Here is a 17,512-nt window from a genome sequence, read left to right as displayed (position 1 = left end):
CAACTACTGACAGGTGATTATTTAAAACCTAAGGTTGAAACAAGCAAGTGGAAGAAGAAAGCAGTATCTCAGTCTTGGCAAAGCTGAAATTGCACCGTAGGAACTGATGTTTGTTAAACAGAAAGCTGCACATGATAGAATAGAGTAAGGATTATTAAAACGCACTTTCTCTAAGCCTTGAAATTAAATCTTTGCTTCTCACTAGGAGGTCTATAGCCTCTTCTTCCTTGGTATTTCTTAGTTTATCTGCTTCACCTCTAGTCTATCAATTTGTTCAACAACCTTCTTACTTAGAGCCTCCTTCCACTATATTACCCTTCAGTGGCTTTCCATGTCTGCACCTGCTGCAGGCTTTACACTCCCTTTGTGTACAACCTGCCTCTCCTTCAGTTTTAAGCAAACAGAATCTCTTCCCTCCCTCTGTCACTGCTTCATTTTCTCTTGTATCACTTTGAATCATGGATGCCTTTCCCCAGCATTACTATTTAACCAGCTCTATTTTCTATTCTGCAAAGTACCAGCCTTATTCATCATTTGGAAAAACTATTTCTTAAGTGACCTCTTTTTCACAATAATATCCTTGCCTGTATGAAAATGAATTTCTAGGACTGCAAGTGTAAGGTCTGTAGGGCAGGGATGGGGAATAATGACTGTGCTTTGTAATTATAACATCTATGGGATTGCAAAGTGGATTTTTTTCTTTAGGTGTTTAAATGTATTTCTTATTGGTCCAAATCTCAGCCAAATGTATAAGAAAAGAAACACTGATGCAGAGGGATGGAGATAGGCGCGTAGTCCTCTACCTGCCTACAGAGCTGTGGTCTGGAAGCTATGTAGGCACAGTTGCTGCAGCCATCGGCCTGAGCTAATAAATCCTTCTTATTTCACTTGTTTGTAATTAAGGAGTTTACTGTTGCAAACACTGAAGTCTGCAAGTAGGGACCGATTCCACCAAATGCACTAAGCCAATATAATATAGAGGGCACATTTTATATTTACAGCATAATATAAATACTTTATGGTGGTAATAAGAGAAAAAGAAAAGTGATTCTCAAAGAGAAAAAGGTCTGACTCACTTATTAAACCAGTGGCAATTTGGAAATGCCTCTTTAGGAGATGGTAGGGATATGTCAATAGAAAATTAGCTTTTTCCTTTTTCTTCTTTTTTTGTAGAAAGAGCTTAACAAGTGCAAAGTTATTCTATCTTTCAAATTCTTCGTTTTCCTTACAAAAATATGGAGTCGCAAATAACTACAATAGAGTTCAGATTGCATGGGATATTTGGAGGCTTAGCCCCATGTTTACTAGTGCTTAAAATATACGAAATCAGGCAGTTAAAATGCAGAGACACTGACAAACCATATGGAAGAGAGTTATCAAGAGTTTTCAAGCAATACAGTTTTTGTTGTTTCACCCTGTGCTATACACTGCAGCTAAAACGTGGTGAACCTGTTGTGATAAATTGTAGACATAGACTTATGTAATGTATTCAAGGTCAGATTTCATTGTGAAAAAGGAGGAAAAAGTAACTAGTTCTCCAGGCCCTTGGTAATGATATGCCAGGCCAAACAACATTTTAAAACAAAAGTGACATTCTCATTGATCATGGTATCTAGTGTACTATTACATTAAATTGCTGTTTAATTCATATGTCTTCAGGTAGTTGCAGTCACTGTCCAAGGAGTCCCAGAGAGTGTTCAGCCACCAGACGTCAGTGCTTTGAACTCAACAGCATTACATTTAAGCTGGATTGCACCCAAGAAACCAAATGGTATCATCAGAGAGTACCAGATCAGTCAAGTAGGGAAAGGACTTATATACGTTGACGCTGCAAGCAGAATGCAGCACACAGTATCAGGTAAGGAGGCAGAGTTCTCTGACAGGCTAATGTCCTGTCCTTAAGGTATAAGACAGTATTAACATATTAAAAATGCTACTTGTCAGTAACTTTTAAATCTCTAGTACTGTGCAGTTTAGAATGCTTTATCATGTCTTTACATATCTTAAATTTATATTTTTCAATCCCTTTCATTTCTGTCTGCTGTTTGTTAAAATATTAATAGATTTAATTCCAAAATTTTAAGATAAATCTATCCAGCTCAATTCAAGATGCATGCTTGTGGTGTGCTCCAGGTCTCAGATATTCTGTGTAGGCTTGCCATCCCTTCACACAGATTCAACTCTCTCTTTTACTGTCATTAATGTGCAGTAATGCAGTTGAAGTCACTAGTGGAATGTGTAGCAGTGTTGGAGCAAGAAGGATCCAGTATTTTATGCCTGAGATAATAAAAAAGGAAAGGAAGACAGAAAGGGAAAGATCCTGGATTCTGTTCATAATCTTATATATTGCTTATAGCCATTTTCTAAATACTTGGTGAAATTTCACTAGCGCATGTGTATGTGAAAGAAGCTTTAGTCAAGAGATTTTGGGGGAAGATTTGACTCAGCCCTTGAATGTATTATTTTCACATATTCAATTTTTAGTTCTATTTGAATGGTACACGGAAGCAAAATTATTCTTAGAAATGTTTCTGTTGAACACAAAACAGGAACATTAACATTCTGGGATAACTTTTATTGCTCTTTGACCTCAGGTTGCTCCTCAAATTCTTGTATCTATGATTGTTAGGAGTTCATAAATACCTTATTTTTTTCCTTTTTTTTTTCCACCCGAGTAGGAAACTTAGAGATTCATATATTATACATGCCATATGACAGCCACCCAAAGAGTAGAAATCGACTTAGGGCATATAAAACCTATACAGTATATATGGCATTCTCAACCACCCCTCAAAGTGTGAGTCCTGAGTCAGAGTGGATCCCTTACTGCTTTAAAAGAGTTCGTCCTTGCTGTAGTCACTCACAGGGAGTAAAGGATTGCTGTTCCTCTTTGACAATATCATGCTCATGTGTGAAATTCATCAACTGTATATTATGCCTGTCTCCATATTCAGTGCTTCTGGACATGAGATATTAACTAGAATATGCCAGTTGGTGGTACGTGTTTTAGAACTGCTGTTGTAAGTTTATACTGTAAAGAACACCTACCAACAAGGAATGATTTATCAAACCCATTTGAAAAATACTTCTCGTGCTCCCACTTCTTTCCCAAAAGGCAGTTATACCTCCAGAGTAACTGAGTTTTTAATGCAAATACTGCATTTTTTCTCACTGTTTTTCTTACCAGTTGGAAGGGAGAGGAAATGAACTTACCTTCTGAGAAACAAGGATGTTTTTTCTTTTGTGTGCCTGTTCTGTTAAGCCACTGGCCAATGCTGCCATGTTAAGCCAGGAGTGAAATAAGTGATCGTTCCTCCTGACAGTCATAATCAAATCTTGTGCTGTTTTCTTCAGGAGCTTCCTTGGGTAATAATGTGGAATTCATGGCAGTGATTTAGCAATGTGGATAATTATTGCTCTCTAAATTAAAAGAATAAGATAAAACAATCAAATTTATTTCATACATAATCTCAACAGTTGAACTGTTGTCTTATTCCCTGTGGATGTATGTTTTGATTTTCTCATCTTCCTATTTTTCTTTTTTTCTTTTCCAAAACTGTCTGCTTTTCCCTGAGCAACAGTTGAACATTAATGAAGCTGTAGCATTAGTACTTCTTGAGACTCTGAATCTAGGGTCCTGCAAATAACAGACGAGAAGGCTAGCACCTTGCCACTGCACCATTGTCTTGCTGCTTATTTTTAATTACATCAAAGCTTTGGAAACATGATCCCACAAATGCTTTGTGGGAATAGCGGTGAATGTGCTCATCATGTGAAATCCATAAATTGCTTATAATCCTCTCAAGATGTTAAAAAAAGCATTAAGTAATTGAAGACAGGAAGTCCTCAGTTAATTATTTAGAGGTGTTATCAATGCTTTAAGCAAACTGAAGCATTTTCTGCTATCTCACTGAGTTGAATGCCACTGGGACCTAGGGGCAGCAGCCATCATCTTCTCATATTCTCTAATGCAAACAGCACATGGCAGCTTGTCAATAAAAGACCTTTTTATATCATTTATTACTGAACACTTCCAGTACCCTGTACAGAACAATTTGGATGACAGTTATGGCATTGTTTCACTTTGTGTTACTACTACTTTACAAATGGGCCTGCTAATGCTTTGCAGTGGGGGCCAGGCAGAGGGTAAGACTGAAGAAAATAATTAGGGGAATTGTAAAAGAAAGCTAACAGTGCCCTCTTCAGCAGCAGCAGGTGAGTTTATAGCAAAGATTCTTGTCAACTCCCCCTTTTTAGTACAGTAACGATAATATCCTGAGTAAGAGGCTTTATCGAGAATTTGTAGCATCAATCAGCTTCGGGTAAAAGCCAAGCAAGATCATCGACGTTTGTTTTAGTAAAAGAAACAATATTAAGAAATACTTTATGACCGGTTTGAAATTCTTTCATCTGAACATATTCTCCATTTCAGGGTAGTGAAAACTGAAGAGATACAGAAGTGTTGTCACTGGTCAACTCTATTTCCATGCAGCACTGAATCATTAGTAATATTTATCTAAAAGAAACTCTTGGGGGTGGAGGGGTTGCGTGAGGCTGTGGTCAGCAATCTGACATCCTCTTGAGTAAAATTCCCACGGCGGGGCCAGGAGTGTTAGCCTAGGAGCTAATTACTGATCTTGCTGGAGCCATACCCACAAATGGAGACAAACAGTATCAGAAGGAATTGATTTGGCTAATAGAGGAATGCATTCTTAAAAAAACCCACTGTTTCACAGCCTTTTGGCAAATGACAAATGCTGCAATAACAAAATAGACTGCTAAGTTAAAAAAAAAAAGAATAAAAAAACCCCCACAACAATAGACCAAAAAAGAAATGGAGGCGAGAAGTATCCTCTAGTGAACAATCAAGCAGAGAAATTGGAAAAGCAAAATGCCGTTTATGTTTCAAGATTATCTTACTTGTTATTTTTATTATTAATCACATACATAGATTTGCACACAGAGCTTTCCAAAGCATACATAAGACAAGGCGTTTAATGCAAAGCTTTAATAATCTAGATAAAAATCTGCTGTGACTGCTCCATGTGTGACTAGAGGTTTCAGGTATCAGAATTTCACCAATAAATTTAGTGAAACCATGTGCTCTTTCTTTAATGCCCATTTTTCTCTTTAAAGTGTAGTTGTAAATGAGTATTGCTTTATTATGCATGTTTCCTTTAAAAGTGAACATGACTCCCTTTAGGGGAATTCAAGTAATTTGTTGCCACAGTAATCTTTTCTATCCTGAAATGTTAAATACTTGGCTTTCCTCCATGCCTTTGCCTCTCTCTAGTCTGCAACTGTCATTTTCTCCCTTCTTACTTTTATACGCAGCGTTCAGATGATTTTTCTTCTCCAGTTCATGATTAGGTTACAGCCAGGGCTGTCCCTCTGAGTCATCTCTTTATTTTCTCTCCTTCACGTCTTGTTCAATTTGTAAGCAGCCTGCATGTCTTCCATTCAGTGTTTTAGCTTTCTACGCAATTGTTGCTTATTCTTTCTCTCTATTTGTTCATAATATATTTTAATTAAAATATCTCCTTAATGGCTATAAGCAAGGATTTGTTTATAAACAAAGACCTTGCCCAGACTTTTTTTCTTGTCACAGAATTGCATTGTTCTTGAAGTAACTACAATTAGGCACACGAGCTACATTAAAAGTCCGTTATTAAGGTCACAAAGCCAAGCATTTAAAAATTGACCTGTATAATACTTATGAATTGACCTGTGTAATCCTAATTCAGCCGCTTTCACACAAGCAGTCTGCATTACACAGTAGCGTAGTCACTTGTGCGTAGGGTTACTGCCTCATTCAGCCCACAGGCTGTGTCTCTTCCGGCGAGGAATAAACACAAATAAATAAAAAAAGACTCCTGTATGTAGGACTTCTGCCTCAGCTTTTGCTGTGTTTGGTAGGTTTATTCCTTCTGGGAATCTCGGCGTAGATGGGCCTAATTCTGCGTCTGCTCAGAGCTAAATTTCCTTTCTGCTCGGCAGAAGTCAGGGAGGCGTGAGCCCAAAGTTTGTGTGAGGGTGGAGCACAGCGAGGGAGGCAACAGGGACGGTGCCAACCCAGAGGGATAAAAGGTGGATCGCTGAGGGGCTGGCGGCATTGGCCGCCAAAAGGAAGAAAGGAGAAGGGGCAGTGTCCTGGGAGGATGCCAAGCGGCAGCACCCCGGGCGGCCTTGCTGCTGCAGCGCGCTCCTGCATCAGCTCCCTGTCGGGCTGCTGCCAGCCTCCCCTGGGGCCTTCCCCCAGCCCTGCCCATGGGCCCAGGGCCCCATTTCAGCCCAGCCTGCTGCCCTCAACCCCTGCTCACAGCTCTGCCGGCCTCCCCCCCTGCCCTGCCCTGCCCAGCCATGGGCCCTGCCAAGGCGGGGCCACCCACGGGCCCATGGCCCAGCCCAGCCCCATCGCCAGGGAAGTGGGGTGGTGGGACAGGCCCTGGCAGGTCTCATAAATCCTGGGGGATGCCGGATTAGAAAGCTACAGCGAATGAATTGTGGGATGGGCGGGAGGAGAGACGGTCTCTGGATCGAGGCAGTTGGCTTCTGTCCTGGCTCTGCAGGGCATTCATTTCCATTCAGGCTGTGGTACTGAGGAAGACACATCTCAAGCTTTCACAGCTTGTCACAACTATGTCATCTTTATTTTCCGGACACCCTGCCTTAGACCTGGGGCCTGAATTGCTAATTCCTGAGCTCTCGGTGCTGCAGCTGAAGGCACCAGGGGTTGTGCTCGGATATATAAAGTTTAGGATAACAGCAGGTACTCTGACAGCCAGGTCGCAGGCATCCCAAATGGCCGCCTGGCAGGTCCAGGGAGGTTTTCGTTTCTCAGTCTCTTTGTGTCTGCATCTTGTTTCTGAGCAAGGTAAATCCTTTTTTAAAAAAAAAATAATTCTTCTGGTACTGCATTAAGCCATTTGCAATGCTCAGCTGGTTGGTGTTAGTAAAGCAACTGTACACTCTAGGGGTGGACACTACAAAAAAAGTCTCAAATTGCACACAGTTAGGCAGGCCAGAGAGCACATGCTGGAGGGAATTTTAGACAGGACTGTGCCACAGAGCCTGTATACAAAGGGGGTCAATTCGTATTGTACAATGTCCTAACGCTGGGATTTCCTAGTTTATGAGTGTTCAGTTCTGCAATCTTAATATTTTCGCGGGTTTTGTGTATAAATTGCTTCTTGTTGTTGTAGTGTTTGTCCCCTTTGCATTCAGGAACAGGAACTTTTTTTAATGTATTATGAGGTGTTAACAAGAGGGTCCTTGAAAACATGGGAGAGATAGTTTTTCAGTGTCTGTGCCTGGTAATATAATTTTTAAGATCAACTGTGAGAAATACTCAAAAGAGTAGTTTAGCAAAGACCCTGTAACCTGGGCTGGAGTATGCGCTGTGAGGCAGTCTGATCAGCAGTTAAACCTGAGCTCTGAGGTGTTCAAGACAGGCTCACAGAGGTCTGCATCTTTAATAATTTAACTGTAAGAAGCCTTTAATGGGTGTGCAGAAATGGCTATTTCAAAAGCTTAGTATCTTAGCCAAATTTGGGGTACAATTTTATGAGGAGTCCTAAAGTCAAATTCTTAAGCTGCAGGCAACTTGCTGTCAAATCTGGAGTCATTGACACACAGCACAAGGATGTTTGAAAATTTCCAAGGAAAGGTCAAAGCAATACATTTTAGTCTTCACACCTTTTAGCCTCATTCAAGGATGTCCAGCATAGAAGGTTTGAGCTGAAAAAATAGTTTTTAAAAAAATTACAAGTAACTAAAATTAATATCTTGTATTGGGGAGGGCTTGGTTGTCAGTCCTGCTTCTAACTGCTTTGTAGAATTGATAGTAAAATCTTTTAACAAATAGGAAAAAAATAAGGAAAAAAATTGAACAAATAGAAGTTGGGAAGGGAGCAAGAACAGAGTATCTTTGGTCTTGTTTGCAATATAGTAGAAGGTTTTATGTTCAAGTAAGAGAGTATTTTATTATTTTTTCTTATTGTTGCAAATATATTTGTAATAAATTTTCAAAACATTACAGGCTCTTCAGCTTTTCAAGTCCAAAAGTCTAAGCAATTACACTTTCAGGTGCTTATCTGTTGGAAACCTTTGAACTTCTAGGGCCATTAGTGATGGAGATTATGTCTGTGCCAAGAATGCTTAGGTGCCTTCCAGTTAATTTTTAACCATTTTGTACAGGCAGAAGCATAGGTTAAAAAACCCAACGAAACACACCTTAGAGACTGGGTAAATTTTCAGGTGGTAATCTGGGCTGAGATCTGGACAGTTGTTACTACGCTGCAAGTGCCATCTAAGTTAATTGACTTGAAGCTAATTCAGATATGTCTATATGAGGGGCATCCATAGATCCATTGCAGCATAGACACACATCCAATCTGAATTGTTTTGTCAGGTCTTTTAAACTAGTAGAGCATATATATCTAAATTAGCAAGAATTCACCATTTCAATATTATTCAGATGTAAAATTAGAATGGTTCATATTTTATGTTTGCCAAAAATACTGAAAGTTAACTTTAAGTCCAGTAACTTTCTATGTAGTGATACAATTCTTGGGATGCCTGATGTCAACATCTCAGTCTAACCTCTGTTTGCTCTTTCTAGGTCTGCAGCCATACACTAATTACAGCTTCACGCTTAGTGCATGCACATCTGCTGGGTGTGCTTCTAGCCAACCACTTTCAGGTCAAACTTTACAAGCTGCTCCTCATGGTAAGGGAAAAAGGCATTCTTACAGAACTGTAAAGAGGTGGTCATATGGGCTTGTATTTTCTGATGGTTTAACAAGGTGCAAAACTCCACTATCATCCATCAAGATATCACGTATAAATTTACACAAGAGAATCTATCTCTCTTAGCATATTTGTATCTTAACACACTCTTTATACTGACTGACTGGCACTGCATTTCTACTTTCTTTTTGTGACAATTTCCCCAAGTTCATCTTTAAGTTAGCGAGGTTAGAATTAGCAGATATGTATTTTTTAAAGCACAAATAAATATGCGGAGACAACTGGGCATAAAAAGGCTGCAGCCTTTGGCCTTGTTCTCCATTAATCTGTACCTTGTCTACTTGGTTGCATTTGATATAGGATAAATACAGAAAGTGTGTTCAATTCTGTCATTCTCTCTGGCAATGTTTTATGCTTTCATTACATTGCTGAAAGCAACAGCACAAACTGTGGGAAAGGAAAAAAAACCCTTTATGTTTCTGTCATAAAATTAAAATAGTGTCATTGCGATGTTAATAGGGGTATGGCCAAAACCTCATCATATCATAGTCAGCTCAACAGAGGTGGAAATCTACTGGAGTGAACCAGAGAAACCCAATGGACTCATTACTCAGTATCGATTATTTCGAGATGGAGAACAGATTTTCCTGGGTGGCAGTCCAGACCTGAATTTCACAGATGTTAACGTGCAGCCTAACAGTAGGTAAGTCATGTTAAAGAGCCCTGATAATACGTGAAAGGTGTTCAAAGTATATGTACGTGTGTTTGTGAAATGTACAAAATATGTTACTCTTTTAACAAAAGAAAAATCTCTTACAATATTAATTCCTGAAAAATTGGGAGAGCACTTTTAGGAGGCTTAATCAAAGGACTTCTCTTTTTTCTTTTTCTGATAATAGGTCATTCTGATTCAAAGTCGGGGGGGCTTTTTTTTTTCCTTGGGTGGTTCTTGGTGGCTCATTGGTTGTTTTTTCCCTCATGGAATATATTTAGAAAAATTTAAGTCTTTATATGGCAGACAGCACTGCACGTGGTTTATAATGTTTCTGTGCCTATTGAACATACTGACTCAAAAGCAGCAGCTGCTGATATTTTTATAGAGGCCATTCTGAAATTGGTTTTTGACACTTTTTGAGTCAATACTTCTCTCTCTTACTAATGTGAATTAGCTAATGTGAATTTTAGTATTAAAATTATTATTATGTTCATTAAAGAGCTACTTTTCTCACATTAAGAAAACTTAAAGGTGAAAATCTTCACTAATGCAGTATTTGTAACTCTTTGTATAGTCTATTCACTTTAAATTGGTGAAAATGGAAATGTTCTATTACTGATATGGCTAAAGCTTCTAACAGTAGTGTCTACTGATCTTTTTGTGTTTGCGCAGATATGTTTACCAGCTGGAAGCCAGCACTTGGGGTGGCAGCAACACTAGTGATAAATACATTATACAAACACCAGTAGGAACACCAGAGAAAATTCACATCCCATATAACGTCACAGTAATTGATGCATATTCTATATTTCTAGCTTGGGACATGCCAGGTAAAAATGTATTTCTATGTAGTACTTTGTAGCAAAATGGAAGGATGGAAAAATTAGTATATTCAGGCAGGCAGCTGAATCATCCTGATATTTTTATTCTTCTTATTTGGTTTTAGTGTTTGTGTGATTTAAATAGCCAGTATCTAAAGCTGCTGTTTCCTAGAGACATATTATTTTAATAATATTGACCTATATACTTGACATGGGTATTGTGAGGATTAGCTGATCAAAAATCCGTATGTTAATTTGATCTTGTAAACTATTATTGAGTGCACGTATTAAGGAAAAAAAAAAACAATTACACTCAAAATAAGTCTTCCCTTCTGTTCAGACTAACCTGAGTTATTGACAGGGAAACCTGCCAACCTTTTGGGTTGATGATGTCTTGACAGCTATCCTGGCAATTAAAATGTCCAGTTGTCCTGCAGGTATGCAATGTTGAGCTCCTTTAACAAAAGGTGTAAGGGTGTGACACAGAGATCCTGTGCTAGCTTTGACCTGATTGAGTAAATTTTATTCACCAGAGCACCACAGTGTTATGTGGACTGGTTACCCTACAGGAAGGTGGGTCAGCAAAAGCCCAGAAATATTTTTCCTCTTGTTACCCTTCTCCTGAACATCACCAGGTTGTCTTGGCCTGCTACAGAGGTAGGCTAAGAAGGAATAATTGAATAATAGTATCTTTTTATATGAGAGACTGTGCTCTGTTTCATTAATATAGATCATAGCTTAAGTGATTGGTGTACTTTACTGATGTTATAAAAATGATATGCTGTAGTTATTGTGGGACAATGAGAGCATTGTAAATGAACAATTTTCTGTCTAGTATAGTTCATCTCCAGCAAGGTGTTTTCCAGTTTCTAGATACTGTTTTTTTTCAGTTAAAATGAGGTCAATTTTTTTAGAAACTTCAGATGTTTGCATATTGCAATAACAACAATATATGTTTTATCAATGAATTCGGGGAATTTTTTGATGTCTCCTCTTCCTAATTATTTAAGATGCTCTTTCCTTGCATAGCAGTCACAGTAGAGTCAATTGGCATTAAAAATAAAGTCACCTGCAAAAAGTATTTTGCCTTCAAGGCTGGGATCGCAAGTATTGTGGCAGTGCTTAGCAGCATTCACCCTACCCATTTAAGCAATGATTAATAAATCTATAATACCCTGCGCTGTCAATCTTTTAGTTTTCAGAAGCACAAAATCCATTATAGAAATGCTATAATATATGAAAAAGATTAAAATCTTAAATTAAACTTTTCCCCCTACTGCCTGAAAGGATTTAGAACCCAGCAGAAGGCAGGTGAATTCAAATGGCATATAATCTACAGTTAGTCTTATTGGCAAATGACTCATGCTGTATTATAGTTTTGATAATAAATATAATTTAAGGTACAAAATATTCAGCAACATTATATATAGATTTAAAACATAAGAATATACTGGAATAGCATAGGCTTGTGAAGAGTGGGGCGTTTCCCGGAAAAGCTTGTCCTTGTTGTTCTAGACCTTTTCTTTTTCAGCTACTTGAATTCCTGTTACTTGCAGGAGGTTACAAACCTGCAAGGAGAATCAGGCTCTGTGTAGTACATTTGGTTATGTTGCAATTAAGATTGTGCATACAAAGGTTCATGTATTCCTGAAACCACACGATCAGAGGGGTGAGGAGGAAGCTGGACGTTATGGCTGTGTACAGGATGCAGGGTTGAAGTATTCACACGGCTGTACGAATCATTCTTCTGGGAGCACATGTCCTTCTTCCCAGGTACTGGGACACACCTTGAACACTTATCTCACTTTCGTGGATATTTGGTGACTCAGTCCCTTCCTCTCTGCCTTCTCGTTGTGGGGCCAATTATTTAAGTCTTTAAGTATCAATAAGGGATTGGTTTTCATACAGTTCCCCTGTTGGGTAGACAGGAAAGCAAAACTTTCTGTTCCTTTTATTATAGCACCTCAGGGCCACTAGTTGATCTTACAGGAATGGGGAGTACTAACAGCAGAGAAATGTTACTAAATGCTACTAATGCTACTAAAAGAAACCCTGTGTGCAGAGGCATAGGTATATGCAGAAGCTAGGAAATTAATTCTGGACCCTTCATAATCCTGCTTCATGCTCATTCTGAGACCTTTGTGTTCCTAGTGTTTTTTTCCCAAGAGGAAGACTGCGGGGGATGCAGGTGGAGGTTTATTTTGGAGGTTGTGATCTTCTGGAATGGCATACATCCCATTAACAGGTCCTGTGCATGCAGATATCTGGGGCCACATACATCCTCGGCTTGGTAGGATTAGCCTGAAGAGTCTACAACTTTTTATCCTTATTTATGTCATTGTGCATGGAGTAACTTCTTGTTTTTCTGATCTATTTTTTTCTGTGTATGAATCCTTGTTTCACAATAGGCTATATTGAGATAAGATAGGTTTCCCTTATAAACCCAGAATGCAGCATTTGTTATAAGGATTGTCAGGCTTGGCAGTCAGTCTTGGACAAGACAGTTATTTTAGTTGGCATAGTCTCTGTGAAAAAAAGCACTTTTTATGAACCAAGTTTTGATAAGAGGATAGCTGGTCATAGCGTCTTCCTGTCTGTGGATATCAGGGATGCTTTGGCTTTCTATCTTCTTATCTGCTGTAATAAATTTGGATCAAATAATCACCCTCAGGATTAATTATGGGCATCATATTACACAGACCTTCCTTTTGGATGGCTTTAATTATAATGTTTCAACATCTGTAATGTATCTAAATCACATGACTTTATAGATATGTAGCATTTCAAAACTCCTGACTTAGCTAAATAGTAAGGTGGCCGAGTAGCGGTTAAAGTGATGGATTCAGAAAAAATATTTGACACACCTCACTCACTATGGAAAATAGGACTTTATTTTCTGAAATAGGTATCCCATTATCTTGTGTTGCATTGCCTCAGTGCACAGACCTCAAAGGTACGGTACATTTCACTGATACGCTACAGAAGGATATGTTACAATTATTATGGAACAACTATTAGTGCCATGGATAGAAGCAGAAAAGCTGAATGAAAAAAAAACCCACCACATAATTCTCCCAAGGCGTATCCATAAATGTTATTGATAGGTAGGCAGGTAACCATCCTGCATTTCAACCCATTGACAACCCCACTGGTCCTCACTGGGGGCCTGATTCTTCTAGATATGTTCAGTTGCTGCTGGTAATACTGTGAAAATTGAACATGCTCAAAAGAGGATCCTGTCCTCTGCTCCTAGGTTACTTGCTTTATATGTTAATGATCATTTGGAATAAAATGTCTCCTGTCATCATGTTGTAACACTCTACTTCATCCGTCTCTGGGTTTGCTTATTACTTAGAATGAAAGTTGTGCAACATGCCTGGATTCCTACTTTATTCTTCTTGGGATCAAATGTGGTATTTGAATGACATTTATTTGTCTCTTAGCTTCCCCAGCTAACCTGGTTTCTCCTTTATTGGTGACCTAACAACGTGTTCGGACTTTTGCTAAGCCAATGGTACATTTTCTCATTTTTGTTTTCTCATGTAAATTATTGTTTGCTCCATATCACTGTAGGACAAGCTTTTCAAGCTCTATGTCCAAAGTTCTGCATCTTGAAAGCAGTCAGCATCTCCAGCTGTTACTGTCTTCAGAGTCTTGTTGGGAATACTTGGTACAACCAGAATGAGATATCTGTATATTTGAAGCTTAATGTAAATACTTAATCTCAGGAAGCCAAATAGATTATTTTATTTTGTGAAGTTAAATATTAGAATACAACTTTACTCTTACTTGTTTTTAAATAAAAGAGCTGACATTCTTCTTTTACTATTTGTTTACTATAAGTGAAACAGTTCAACTATTTTGCTTTAATTGTGATTGGGTTTCACATCATATTCAGCAATTTTTCAGCAATTGACTTCAAACAGATTTTTGGTGACTAGTCTGTTAAACAGACTGTGGCTTTTTCCCCCCAATTCTAAGCATCTTGTGCTGCAAATTCTATTTTTGAACTACCCTAGTTTTGAAGTACACAGAGCTGTCAAACCTAATTTGCAGAGTTTTGCACAGAATTGTCCATTAAATATTATCCAAATATGCCCACAAAAAACCAAGGTTTAGTTTGATTGACTTGTCCCATTGCGAAATGTGCACCTGCTGTGAAATGAAGTCGCAGAGAAAAAAAGTGGAATAATTTAACTTTTTTATTTGTAAAGATAATCAGGGTATTTCTGATTACATCTTAACTTCATAAATGTTAAATAACCTATCAGCATCTAGTTGTTGTAAATTATGAAAAAGAGCATTGCTGCGAATATTAACCAACTAAATCCTTGTTCTTTAGTGAACATGAAAATGTGTTATGGCAGGTTGTCATTGTGTTCATGGTAACTTTGACACCAAATAACAAAACTGCCATTTGCACTTAGGGTAAATTGGTTCACTTGCGCTTTTACGGTTCCTTTTATTCTGACATAAATTTATGAACTCTGGAACTAACCAAGTCGTGTGGTTTCCCAGCTGACTTTAACAAATATGCCCATTTCGTTTCCTTCAGTCATCAGAGCACACAAGGTAGTCGTTTCAGACCGGCTGCAGATGCTGAAGGCTATTCTGGAAGAAAGGGGTTTTTTACAAGTTTCTGTGTTGTATGAGTATATATTTTTTATTTTTCAGATTATAAAGTGATCCTTTGATCTTAGCATTCAATGAATTTCATCAAATTGTAGAAGGATTTCCATTGGCTATTGGAATTTTTCAGGATGTTTACTTGGTTTTATTTACAATTTCATGTTCACTTCTTGAGAATATTTTTTCTCCTGAGCATATTTATTATTGGTATCATTCCTAATATATTGCACCATTTAGCAGAATTTTAAGATTTTGGGGTCTGTTTGTTTGGGGTTTTTTAGCATTTCTGCTGAGATATGGACTGAGTGTTGGACATGGATAGGTCAATTATTTTGAAATAAGTGTCCTTTGCTGCATATTGATGGCTGGATTCAGCTGTTCTTGTTTGTATTTAATCTTCCTTGGGAAATCAAGCATTCTGAATAGTTCCAATTTCAAAGGTTTCTGGTGAATTTTGCCTAGAATAAATGCACTGATCAGATGCACAAAAGTGAATTATGTGTCACATTCATAAGATGGTGAGTTTTTTCTGGCTGAAATATCTGGTCTGTTGTCAGGACTGGAGAAGAAGGGGACCTTAACTGCGAGATTAAAAAAAGGTTTCTATTTGATGTGCTATCTACCATTTCAAGCTCTTACTTTTGGATCTTCTGTTGTGTTGTTTACAGGCACTCCAATTAAAAAAAAAAAAAAAAAGAAAGAAAAAAAAGGTAGTTTAGCTGTAATAATGTATCTTTAATTACTGGTATAATTAGACAATGCACACTCAAGTGCACTCTTCCAGAGCATTTCATCTTCCATATGTCACAGACAAAAAATAATTTTCTTTGTTGCAGAAGCCGTCTACTTCAAGATCACCTCTCAGAGGTTTACTCTGTAACATCCTGCACAACTTTAAAAGTTTTATTTCTATTATTCCATTCTTAATGATTAGATCTTGGTGTTTTCCTTGAAACTTTTACACCGAAAAGGTGTAAATAGTTTATAGTGGGATTTTTGCACTTTCTGTCTCCTTCTCCCTTCACCTCTTCCAATGACTAATATCAGCATCTTTTTTCTTCCTGAGCAGTTGAATAAGATTGAAGTCATGCCTCCACTTCAGGGCTATTTTTTCAGCTTTTTAGTGTAATGGCATTTCCTTTGTCTAGCATCTAGTGAGGCAGCAGCACCTTATTTCTTTGGGATTTTTAAGTCCTCTTTTTCTTCTGAGAATTGTAAAAACTTAGTATTTCAAAGATTTTTCTGATCTTCCAAAGTATATCAGTTGTTTATAGTACCACTAAGAAACTTGAAATCTCTCTGATTTCTTGTAAACTTTTATTTTTTTTTAAGTTAATGTGCATATTCACATACATACTTAGCTAAAAAAATCCATCTAAAAGATGCACAACAGTGGAAAAAAATGCTCTTCATAGCTTCAGGGTAATAGTATCAATGTAGATATTTTATCAGAAAAGGCCCAAAACCACAATTAGAAAGAATGGAGTTGTTTTCCAAAGTTACGAATGGAAAGATTCTCAAGATCTGGACAAGTCTCAGAACTGCTCATAGGCATCTGGTTCTTGGTGCAATCTCAAAGACATCTCTGTGACATCTAAAGTAGGTGTGGTGTTGAAAGAGAAATGCGCTCTTACTAATCAGATACATCTTGACTCATTTCAGAAAGATACCTTGTGTGCTTTGTACTTTGTTCTTTCTTAAAGACTGTGCCTTGTGTGACAGCAGGATGAAGGAAACACACTTAACACACACTCTTCTTTGGTTATTCTCTTGGTTTTATGACATTGCTGCTGTCTGCGTAGAACAGTCTATAGTGGACAAAAATCAAAAGCCTACAGCCCATTTCCTAATTACAAAACCAAACCAAACCAAACCAAACCCGTTGAGAAGTCATGTGGGAGGAAACAAGAGAAGATGCAGGAACCTCTGCCGATCGTTCTGAGGGGATGGCATATGGCTTAGCTTGTTCTCATGGAGAAACTGATTTTTTCAGCTTCTCAACAGAACTGGAAAATTAGGAACTGACAGCGTGGGAAGAGGAATAGATGAGGAAAATATTTGAATTTAAAAATCATAGTAAAATTTGAGGGTTTTTTCTTCAGCAAAAACTAAACAGTTTGTTTTTATATCAGTTGAAATTATATGTTTCTTGGTTCAAGCTAGTGTATTGTACTTTACTGGTAAAGCAGGCTAAGAACCTACACAGCTACTGCTGCAAAGGGATAATTTGCTGAATGGTGGCAATTTACTTTTTTGATCATATGACTCTATATTCAAACAGCAGTGCTTAGTAGATTTTGCCCCTCCAAAATAAAGAAATAAAAGCTGCCTGATTCCTGGTCATAAGGTCACTCTTCCCAGAAGTAGCAATTGCAACACAGGCATTGACTGAATTGAATTTTGATTTGTAACTAAGAACTGTAATGTCTGTCTTCCAGTTGTGACCTGCAGATGGGTCTGTTTCAGTTTATATTTTAATGGTTGTAGTTTCCCAAAGAGGCAGTAGATAAAACCTCCAGAGGGGGTTTACATTTAAAATTGCATATGATGAATGCCTCTTTGAAGTTGTCCTGCACTGTTGTTAGTATTTCAGATAATC

General features: G+C 38.0%; 1 protein-coding gene across 1 annotated transcript in view; it reads left to right on the top strand.

Annotated features, from left to right (window-relative positions):
- Positions 1-17,512, top strand: part of USH2A (usherin) — a 391,818-nt gene that overhangs the window by 312,819 nt on the left and 61,487 nt on the right. The window contains exons 54-57 of the mRNA XM_072858355.1: positions 1,660-1,858; positions 8,621-8,728; positions 9,268-9,451; positions 10,136-10,293. Coding sequence (XP_072714456.1) covers positions 1,660-1,858; positions 8,621-8,728; positions 9,268-9,451; positions 10,136-10,293 — 649 coding nt within the window. The remainder of the gene's footprint in view (positions 1-1,659; positions 1,859-8,620; positions 8,729-9,267; positions 9,452-10,135; positions 10,294-17,512) is intronic.

The sequence above is a fragment of the Ciconia boyciana genome, chromosome 3 (assembly GCF_034638445.1).
Source record: "Ciconia boyciana chromosome 3, ASM3463844v1, whole genome shotgun sequence".
Lineage (NCBI taxonomy): Eukaryota > Metazoa > Chordata > Aves > Ciconiiformes > Ciconiidae > Ciconia > Ciconia boyciana.
This window is presented reverse-complemented; position numbering and strand designations above follow the sequence as displayed.